General features: G+C 41.5%; 1 protein-coding gene across 1 annotated transcript; it reads right to left on the reverse strand.

Moving 5' to 3' along the window:
• Window positions 1-936: 936 nt before the first annotated feature.
• On the reverse strand, window positions 937-10,872 carry LOC128644035 (FH1/FH2 domain-containing protein 1; the record flags this gene model as incomplete). The annotated part of the gene is given in 3 exon segments (XM_053696800.1): window positions 937-1,687; window positions 8,500-8,676; window positions 10,707-10,872. Coding segments are annotated over 3 exon segments (426 nt in total), but the record flags the coding sequence as incomplete, so codon positions are not given.
• Window positions 10,873-11,845: the final 973 nt, after the last annotated feature.

The raw sequence follows: 11,845 nt of genomic DNA on the forward strand, positions 1-11,845 counted from the left end.
GACCCAGACAGCTAACGGTGAAAACGCTCTCCTAAGGAGTGATGTCCGCAGCAGGATCGTAGGAAAACGAAAAGACTGCACCCGGTCACGTGGTGCATAGGACAGGGCTTCCCCTGCTATGAAAAAGGCACTATGCTATTATGAGCTGCGCAACACTCAAAAACGAAAGTGAAACCTGTTTGTTCCAAGCCAGAATCATACAGTCAATGAGCCCAAAAACTCTCACATTAAAGCAGTTATAAATAACCCCTTGCTGTTCAAATAATCTCCCTGAAGGAGATATTAACCCTTGATCCTATTGAGGCATAAAGGAGCCACACTGTGACCCTGTATAGAAAAAGTGTATATATAAAACGGTCTTGCCCTCCAGGATCCATGCTGTGGAACAGGCACAGCCTCTCAAGTGTGACAGTCTTGCAGCGATGCTCTGACATTAACTTGAGTGTGTAACAGCAAGCAGTGAAACTCGTCAACACTGATTGCTCAGGAGCTGTTAGGCGACAGTCTGGATGAGTTCGCAGAAATTTTTTTCCCTGCATCTCCAGACTCTAACTTTCATCAATACTCTCACTGAGAGGTTGACATGATTACTTAAAACTCCAGTCCTTTCTTAAAGGGAACATACCCATAGTGACGAAAGGCAAAGAATGACTGGCGGATAGGGGAAGTGGGAGGGATATTTAAGCCTTTGGCTGGGGTGTCTTTGTCTGCTCCTGGCGGCCAGGTGTTGTATTTACCAACAGTAAGAAATTAAGTTGTGGGCTCTCCCTGCCTTATGGAAGGAAATCTGAGATTGAAGCTAAATTATTTTTTTCGCATCCACCAAATTCGTGCAGAATAGCAGCAGAACTTGTTAAATATAAGTAGCATTATGGCCCTATACAAGGAAGCGAGTGTTTTCCATAGGATCAGAAATCTTTTAACATGAAACACAAATATGAAAACCAATGTTATTATATAAAAATATATATACATATTTCTGGCCTATGAAAAGTGACATGCAGACCTGTATACAGCAGTAGTGAATATAAAACAAGCGTTTGCACTTTAGAAATCCTTCTATTGAGTTAACTATGAAATCTTTCAAACTATTAGCTGGGTCTCAGCATATATAACTTCTCTGTAGCTTATTACCAGTTTCCTAAAGAGATCCAAATAGTGGTTGTCACCTTCTACAAAGATAATGAGAATTCCAAAGACGTGGGTTTTTTTTTCTTAGCAAGTATTGGTCCTTGCATAGAAATGAGCTAAGGGCGGAGAACAGACTCTCTATGGTGTCTATATATTGAGTTTGTGGCTCTGTGAATTAAATATTTGGGTTCCATTTTAAAACCAGTTGTTTATTAAAGTCCTAAGCTATAAAAACATCTGAAAGAGTGTTAAACTCATTTAGAGAAGATGCGGTCCTCTGACAGTAAAGGTGCTCATGCATAGCTACCATACATAGCTGTCTTCTCATTGTTTTTCTTTCACTGGCAACATCCAAGCAGCCACTTTGCCTGTTCCATGCACAAAGGGGTGTAATACGTGGTCTGTGGGAGCCATAGCTTCAGCTTCCATTACAGGAGCAGAGAACAAATTGCAACAGTCTTTATGGTGAAAGCTCACACAGATACTTCCGAAGATTTTGATAATCCCAGAGCTTGCACCAAGTCATCACTTAAACCACTCTTCAGGGTTCTTCTCACTTCAAAGAGATCAGAGTAAGAAATCATGACATTTGGTGCAGGAAAGCCTGAATACATTAATCTGATGCAGTGTTGATACCAACAATGTCTGGAAATCACCCATTCCTTGTTTGTCTCTCACTTTATCTTTACCGTAACTCTACATTCTTTTTTTTTTTTAATCTTTCTCCTATCCTCTTTTTCTGGGTTGTTTGTCTCTCTTTATTAAAATGGTGATATGCTAGGATTTACCAGTGGAACAAATAAAAGGGGACTTTCAGTCATGAAGTATAAAATACTTAATGCCGAAAGGTCCTATATTTGTCTGAAACGTTCGCCGTGCTGAGCACCTCAGGCATCCCACGGCAGAACGTTATTTTGCTGTGAGGTGACTTTTCACCTCTTAGCCAATAGCCGTGCGGACCAGCTGGTGCCATGCCGGATAGCTAGCATGCTACTGGCTAAGATCGCCTCACAGCAAAAACATAATTTATGCTTACATTATAAATTTATTTCTCTTGTAGTGTATCCAGTCCACGGATCATCCATTACTTGTGGGATATTCTCCTTCCCAACAGGAAGTTGCAAGAGATCACCCACAGCAGAGCCGCCACACAGCTCCTCCCCTCACTGCCATATCCAGTCATTCGACCGAAACAAGCAGAGAAAAGGAGAAACCATAGGGTGCAGTGGTGACTGTAGTTTAATTAAAATTTAGACCTGCCTGAAAAGGACAGGGCGGGCCGTGGACTGGATACACTACAAGAGAAATAAATTTATCAGGTAAGCATAAATTATGTTTTCTCTTGTTAAGTGTATCCAGTCCACGGATCATCCATTACTTGTGGGATACCAATACCAAAGCTAAAGTACACGGATGATGGGAGGGACAAGGCAGGAACTTAAACGGAAGGAACCACTGCCTGTAGAACCTTTCTCCCAAAAACAGCCTCCGAAGAAGCAAAAGTATCAAATTTGTAAAATTTGGAAAAAGTATGAAGGGAAGACCAAGTTGCAGCCTTGCAAATCTGTTCAACAGAGGCCTCATTTTTAAAGGCCCAGGTGGAAGCCACAGCTCTAGTAGAATGAGCTGTAATCCTTTCAGGAGGCTGCTGTCCAGCAGTCTCATAGGCTAAACGGATTATACTCCGAAGCCAAAAAGAAAGAGAGGTTGCCGAGGCCTTCTGACCTCTCCTCTGTCCAGAGTAAACAACAAACAGGTTAGATGTTTGGCGAAAATCTTTAGTAGCCTGTAAGTAAAACTTCAAGGCACGGACTACGTCTAGATTATGCAAAAGACGTTCCTTCTTTGAAGAAGGATTAGGACATAATGATGGAACAACAATCTCTTGATTGATATTCTTGTTAGAAACCACCTTAGGTAAAAACCCAGGTTTTGTACGCAGAACAACTTTATCTGAATGAAAGATCAGATAAGGAGAATCACAATGTAAGGCAGATAACTCCGAGACTCCTCGAGCCGAGGAAATAGCCATCAGAAAAAGAACTTTCCATGAAAGAAGTTTGATATCAATAGAATGAAGGGGTTCAAACGGAACCCCTTGAAGAACTTTAAAAACCAAGTTTAAGCTCCATGGAGGAGCAACAGGTTTAAACACAGGCTTAATTCTAACTAAAGCCTGACAAAATGCCTGAACGTCTGGAACTTCTGCCAGACGCTTGTGTAAAAGAATAGACAGAGCAGAAATCTGTCCCTTTAGAGAACTAGCTGATAATCCTTTGTCCAAACCCTCTTGGAGGAAGGACAATATCCTAGGAATCCTAACCCTACTCCATGAGTAATTCTTGGATTCACACCAATGAAGATATTTACGCCATATCTTGTGGTAAATTTTCCTGTTGACAGGCTTTCGTGCCTGTATTAAGGTATCAATTACTGACTCGGAGAAGCCACGCTTTGATAGGATCAAGCGTTCAATCTCCATGCAGTCAGTCTCAGAGAAAGTAGATTCGGATGATTGAAAGGACCTTGTAATAGAAGGTCTTGTCTCAGAGGCAGAGTCCATGGTGGAAAGGATGACATGTCCACTAGGTCTGCATACCAGGTCCTGCGTGGCCACGCAGGCGCTATCAATATCACCGATGCTCTTTCCTGTTTGATTTTGGCAATCAGACGAGGGAGCAGAGGAAACGGTGGAAACACATAAGCCAGGTTGAAGAACCAAGGCGCTACTAGAGCATCTATCAGTGCCGCTTCTGGGTCCCTGGACCTGGATCCGTAACAAGGAAGCTTGGTGTTCTGGCGAGACGCCATGAGATCCAATTCTGGTTTGCCCCAACGGAGAACCAATTGAGCAAACACCTCCGGATGGAGTTCCCATTCCCCCGGATGAAAAGTCTGACGACTTAGAAAATCCGCCTCCCAGTTCTCTACACCTGGGATATGGATCGCTGACAGGTGGCAAGAGTGAGTTTCTGCCCAGCGAATTATCTTGGAGACTTCTGACATCGCTAGGGAACTCCTGGTTCCCCCTTGATGGTTGATGTAAGCCACAGTCGTGATGTTGTCCGACTGAAATCTGATGAACCTCAGTGTTGCTAGCTGAGGCCAAGCCAGAAGAGCATTGAATATTGCTCTTAACTCCAGAATATTTATTGGGAGGAGTTTCTCCTCCTGAGTCCATGAACCCTGAAGCCTTCAGGGAGTTCCAGACTGCACCCCAACCTAGAAGGCTGGCATCTGTTCTTACAGTTGTCCAATCTGGTCTGCGAAAGGTCATACCCTTGGACAGATGGGCCCGAGATAACCACCAGAGAAGAGAATCTCTGGTTTCCTGATCCAGATTTAGTAGAGGGGACAAATCTGTGTAATCCCCATTCCACTGACTGAGCATGCATAATTGCAGTGGTCTGAGATGCAGGCGCGCGAATGGCACTATGTCCATTGCCGCTACCATTAAGCCGATTACTTCCATGCACTGAGCCACCGTGGGGCGCGGAATGGAGTGAAGAACACGGCAAGCATTTAGAAGTTTTGATAACCTGGACTCCGTCAGGTAAATTTTCATTTCTACAGAATCTATTAGAGTCCCTAGGAAGGAAACCCTCGTGAGAGGAGATAGAGAACTCTTTTCTTCGTTCACTTTCCACCCATGCGACCTCAGGAATGCCAGAACTATCTCTGTATGAGATTTGGCAATTTGAAAGCTTGACGCCTGTATCAGGATATCGTCCAGGTAAGGAGCCACCGCTATGCCTCGCGGTCTTAGGACCGCCAGAAGTGAGCCCAGAACCTTTGTAAAAATTCTTGGGGCTGTAGCCAACCCGAATGGAAGAGCTACAAATTGGTAATGCCTGTCTAGAAAGGCAAACCTCAGGAACTGATGACGATTCCTGTGAATCGGAATGTGAAGGTAGGCATCCTTTAAGTCCACTGTGGTCATGTACTGACCCTCTTGGATCATGGGTAAAATGGTTCGAATAGTTTCCATCTTGAATGACGGAACTCTGAGGAATTTGTTTAGGAACTTTAAATCCAAAATTGGTCTGAAGGTTCCCTCATCCAGCGGAACTGGATGGATCACTCCCATTACAAGGAGATCTTGTACGCAGCTTAGGAATGCCTCTTTCTTTATCTGGTTTGCAGATAATCTTGAAAGGTGAAATCTCCCTTGTGGAGGAGAAGCTTTGAAGTCCAGAAGATATCCCTGAGATATGATCTCCAACGCCCAGGGATCCTGAACATCTCTTGCCCACGCCTGGGCGAAGAGAGAGAGTCTGCCCCCTACTAGATCCGTTGTCGGATAGGGGGCCGCTCCTTCATGCTGTCTTAGAGGCAGCAGCAGGCTTTCTGGCCTGCTTGCCCTTGTTCCAGGACTGGTTAGGTTTCCAGGCCTGCTTGGATTGAGCAAAAGTTCCCTCTTGCTTTGAAGCAGAGGAAGTTGATGCTGCACCTGCCTTGAAATTTCGAAAGGCACGAAAATTAGACTGTTTGGCCTTTGATTTGGCCCTGTCCTGAGGAAGGGTATGACCCTTACCTCCAGTAATGTCAGCAATAATTTCTTTCAAACCAGGCCGGAATAAGGTCTGCCCCTTGAAAGGAATGTTGAGTAATTTAGACTTTGAAGTCACATCAGCTGACCAGGATTTGAGCCATAGCGCCCTACGCGCCTGGATGGCAAATCCAGAATTCTTAGCCGTTAGTTTAGTCAAATGAACAATGGCATCAGAAACAAATGAGTTAGCTAGCTTAAGAGTTCTAAGCTTGTTAACAATTTCAGTCAATGGAGCTGTATGGATGGTCTCTTCCAGGGCCTCAAACCAGAATGCCGCCGCAGCAGTGACAGGCGCAATGAATGCAAGGGGCTGTAAAATAAAACCTTGTTGAATAAACATTTTCTTAAGGTAACCCTCTAATTTTTTATCCATTGGATCTGAAAAAGCACAACTGTCCTCAACCGGGATAGTGGTACGCTTTGCTAAAGTAGAAACTGCTCCCTCCACCTTAGGGACAGTCTATCATAAGTCCCGTGTAGTGGCATCTATTGGAAACATTTTTCTAAATATAGGAGGTGGGGAAAAGGGCACACCGGGCCTATCCCACTCCTTACTAATAATTTCTGTAAGCCTTTTAGGTATTGGAAAAACATCAGTACTCACCGGCACTGCATAGTATTTATCCAGCCTACACAATTTCTCTGGCACTGCAATTGTGTCACAGTCATTCAGAGCAGCTAATACCTCCCAAAGCAATACACGGAGGTTCTCAAGCTTAAATTTAAAATTAGAAATCTCTGAATCAGGTCTCCCCGATTCAGAGACGTCACCCACAGACTGAAGTTCTCCGTCCTCAGGTTCTGCATATTGTGACGCAGTATCAGACATGGCTCTTACAGCATCTACGCGCTCTGTATTTCGTCTAACCCCAGAGCTATCGCGCTTGCCTCTCAATTCAGGCAATCTGGATAATACCTCTGACAGGGTATTATTCATGATTGCAGCCATGTCCTGCAAAGTAATCGCTATGGGCGTCCCTGATGTACTTGGCGCCATATTAGCGTGCGTTCCTTGAGCGGGAGGCGAAGGGTCCGACACGTGGGGAGAGTTAGTCAGCATAACATCCCCCTCGACAGACCCCTCTGGTGACAATTCTTTTATAGATAAAGACTGATCTTTACTGTTTAAGGTGAAATCAATACATTTAGTACACATTCTCCTATGGGGCTCCACCATGGCTTTTAAGCATAATGAACAAGTATCCTCTGTTTCAGACATGTTTGTACAGACTAGCAATGAGACTAGCAAGCTTGGAAAACACTTTAAAGCAAGTTAACAAGCAATATAAAAACGTTACTGTGCCTTTAAGAGAAACAAATTTTGACAAAATTTGAAATAACAGTGAAAAAAGGCAGTTACACTAACAAAATTTTTACAGTGTATGTAACAAGTCAGCAGAGCATTGCACCCACTTGCAAATGGATGATTAACCCCTTAATAACAAAAACAGAATAATAAATGACAAAAACGTTTTTTAAACACAGTCACAACAACTGCCACAGTCTACTGTGATTGTTACCCTCCTCAAACACGACTTTGAATCCTTTTGAGCCCTTCAGAGATGTCCTGTATCATGCAGAGGGAAGCTGAATGTCTCTGTCAGTATTTTTATCTGAACAGAAAAGCACTAAAATAGGCCCTTCCCACTCATATTGCAACAGTGGAAAGCTTCAGGAAACTGTTTCTAGGCAAAAATCAAACCAGCCATGTGGAAAAAAACTAGGCCCCAATAAGTTTTGTCACCAAACATATATAAAAACGATTAACATGCCAGCAAACGTTTTATATTACACTTTTATAAGAGTATGTATCTCTGTTAATAAGCCTGATACCAGTCGCTATCACTGCATTTAAGGCTTAACTTACATTAATCCGGTATCATCAGCATTTTTCTAGCAAATTCCATCCCTAGAAATATATTAACTGCACATACCTTATTGCAGGAAAACCTGCACGCCATTCCCCCTCTGAAGTTACCACACTCCTCAGAATATGTGAGAACGGCAGTGGATCTTAGTTACTTCTGCTAAGATCATAGAAATCACAGGCAGATTCTTCTTCTAATGCTGCCTGAGATGAAACAGTACACTCCGGTACCATTTAAAAATAACAAACTTTTGATTGAAGTTAAAAAACTAACTATAATACACCACTCTCCTCTTACTACGTCCATCTTTGTTGAGAGTTGCAAGAGAATGACTGGATATGGCAGTGAGGGGAGGAGCTGTGTGGCGGCTCTGCTGTGGGTGATCCTCTTGCAACTTCCTGTTGGGAAGGAGAATATCCCACAAGTAATGGATGATCCGTGGACTGGATACACTTAACAAGAGAAATAGCATTCTGCCCTGGGCTGCCTGAGGAGCCCAGTGCAGCGAACGCTTCAGACAAATAAAGTAACTTTCAGCATGAAGTATTTTATACTTCTTGACTGAAAGTCCCCTTCATTTGTTTCACTGGTAAATCCTAGCATTTCACTAACACTAGGATTTACTATAACTTGAATATCTTCTTGTAATTCTGAAATACCATATCTCATATACTGTACTTCCTAAACTCTTGTACCCTTCCTATCCACAGACCTACTAAACTAATTTTTCTAACCCTACTTTCAAACTTCTTCCTAATATTACATTTATACCTTCAGAGACAACTAAAGATTTCTCCAAATGTCCTTACATTTTCACGTTAAAACCAGTTAATCAGCTTGGAACATTTTCTACATCAACAAAACAATCCTGACTTATTTCAATTTCAAATTAAAATATGTTACTGCAGATAAGGATATATGTACAATAAAACACAATGTCAAACTCACATGACTTTCTATTTGCTCTTGATCTCTTGCGTTCCTTAGGTGCCGATACTCTTGGATTTGGGTTTTGGGTGACAGATTGAACCAATCGATCCATAATTTCATCTGAGGCATCTACAGGGGAGCTTCCAGTGTCAGTGTTATTCCCTGTAAGGTCTGGAGGGCTACAACGTCCCAAACCTAATGCGGAAACAAAGAGGGCTTGAGGATATAATAACCCAGGTTTCGAGTTTAGGTATTTCATCAACTAATGCTCTGATTTTAATTCCCTGCTGTGACATGTTAATAAACATTTTTATGTATATTATGTGTGTAATAAATCAGTCAATGGTTTTCCATTCAATTCCAATAAAACAGTTTTATGTTTTGGGACTTTTGTCACATAAAACCGTCCGGCCGCCTCACACTATCTGTACTGATTACTCGTGCTGACTCTGACTGAGATGCACACGCGGCCGCACTGCACTGATGCCGTGTGCCGTCACGTGACACAGAGACGCAGATGCTGGTCAGACTCAGCAAGCGAGCTGTTGAGGACAGAGTGACAGAGGGCCTTTTTTGGTAACAGGCTGGCCCAGTGTTACTCCTTTTGCGGCCGTATATGGGGATAACAAGTGCCATGTTGTCACCGTCACATTCCGGCCGCTGGCACCTCACATAATGTCCTCTTTGTGGGGTAGGCGGGAAAACACCACTCGCTTAGACCAGACTGAAGCATCAGTTCAGCAGAGAGAGGGACACTGATGGTTGAACTTGGTGAGGTGATGTGATGCAGCAGTACTGTACAGCAAAGCACTCAGTGAGTAAGTGCAGTTAGTCTACTCAACTCTGAGTCTGTGAATAACAGTGAATTTATATTTATAACTGTTTATAAGCGTAACATGACACTACAGAACAGCAGGAGAGGTTTTGTTTGATAAAAAAATGATTGAAATTGAATTATTATGAGTCACTCACATACATTGATATATTCTGAATCAAAATATATCAGTATGTGAGTGACTCACATATTTCAATATGTAATTCAAATATTTTTTCTGCCTTGGATGATCATTCATCATTAATCTATTCAAGAGATCATCCTCATATAGCTCCAACTAAATGTGTGTTACTTATGTGACATATACGTTATGCCCTATACTATATCTACAGCTACATTTGTGTAATGTGACACATACTTTGTGCCCTATGCTACAGCTGAATTTAGAAACTGGTCCATTTTTGGTTCAGCACCTGGGTAGCACTACCAATCACCAAGTGCTACCCAGGTGCTGAACCAAAAATGGGCCAGCTTCTAAGCTTACATTCCTGCTATGTCAAATATAGATACCAAAAATGATAATAGGTGTAAATTAGAAAGTTGTTTAAAATTGCATGCTCTATCTGAATCATGAAAGAAAAAAATGTAGTTTTAGTATTCCTTTAAACAAGTATTATACTTGACATGTTTGGTATACGGTTAAATAAGAAATAGTGAGTGGGGGGGAGTGGCCTCCTTGCCCTAAAATGCCCGAGCCTTTTTTTGGTCCCAGTCCGGCCCTGTGTGACACTATGTATCAAAGTGGCAGTGCTTCAGTTCATTTCTGTTATAAGTAATAAGCATTTTGGGGAGGGGAATGTGGTAGTAGCTGTATGAGAAACAGTTCATGGAACACTATCAAAGGACCTATACCTGATTTTAATCTCTGTTGGTTACAAATATAATTTTGTAAGGGTATTAAGCTACTTATAGTGCAATATGGCACGATCGTTCATTTTGCGAGACATACAGTAATGCTTAACACCTCAAAATTAAAATGTACATGAATGCATTTCAGTTTTGAATAAAAGCTTTTGTGGAATAAACATCTATTAGTAAAAATGCTTCTAGCAAAATAGATCACTGTTTCATTGATAGCTTTTACTGTGCACAGGACATATGTATATATACCCAGGAGCACCTCTGTTCAGAGAGCTTATACTGTGTCAGCAGTGACTCAAATGGCATAATCACTGATGAATATATGGTACTGCCGTCTCTCTTAGCAGGCTTAGTGTTTGACAGAGTGCACAGGGCATATGTACATATGCTTCATGGATAGTACAAGCTGAAACAGTTATAATATTTACTATAAGCAAAAATGCATCTATTCATAATTTGAATGTATTTATATTCTGAAATAATTTATGTTAATGTTGTCTCTAGTGAACCGTTTTGCTACAGGTCTTACTTTTGACTCCTCGGCTCCTTCGATTGTGCAGCTCGCCCGAAGAGATGAGGATATTGGTCATGTTTTCATGTCCTTCATCAGATGACTGATGTACCCTTGGTAGTGTCGCTGCTGCGGGCATCAGATTATTCTCTGTACTACCAGCAGCACTTGAAAATTTTGCTGTCTGTATACAAGAAAAAATTCTATCAGCAAAAAGCAACTCCCAGTAAAAAATCTCTCACACACAACAAGGAAGAGCTTTAAATATTTAACAAAAATAATCCTAACAAGCCTATATAATACAATTCTATTATAATTCTGTTATGTTACTTAAATGAACAGTATAATTGAAAATTGTTATTGTTTAAAAATGTATACTTCTTTATTACCCATTCCCCAGTTTTGCATAAACCAACACTGTTATATGAATATACTTTTTACCTCTATGATTATGTGCATCTTAGCCACTGCAGATGGCCCCCTCATCTCAATATGGCATTCTAGCCAATCAATGCTGGTTCTTCCAAAACCATTATCATTCTCCTCAGGAGTGAGCACAATGTTATCTATATGGCACACGTGAACTAGCACTTTCAAGCTGTTGTGCAAGATTTAAAAAGCACTGAGATAAGGGGCAGCTTGCTGGGGCTTAGAAACAGGCAAACTTAGAGGTTATAAAGTATATTATTTGGTTCTACAAAGCTGGAGAATGGGTAAAGTAAATCAAGTAGACTGTCCCTTTAAACTAACCAAAGCACAAATTAATATAATATAATAATGTAAAATTATTAATATTTTGTGCAAAAAAAAACATTGAACAAATGTGATACAAGCTAATTTTAGCAAGGTGGTACCATAAAATAGGTCCTGGGAGAACACTGCTGTTAGTTTCAACATCAATTTAAACAGGTTAATTTGTTTTTAATATTAGCTGTTGAAAAAAACATAATTTATGCTTACCTGATAAATTTATTTCTCTTGTAGTGTGTTCAGTCCACGGGTCATCCATTACTTATGGGATATATTCTCCTTCCCAACAGGAAGTTGCAAGAGGATCACCCAAGCAGAGCTGCTATATAGCTCCTCCCCTCACATGTCATATCCAGTCATTCGACCGAAACAAGACGAGAAAGGAGAAACTATAAGGTGCAGTGGTG

Source organism: Bombina bombina, unplaced genomic scaffold, assembly GCF_027579735.1.
Source record: "Bombina bombina isolate aBomBom1 unplaced genomic scaffold, aBomBom1.pri scaffold_662, whole genome shotgun sequence".
Classification (NCBI taxonomy): Eukaryota; Metazoa; Chordata; class Amphibia; order Anura; family Bombinatoridae; genus Bombina; species Bombina bombina.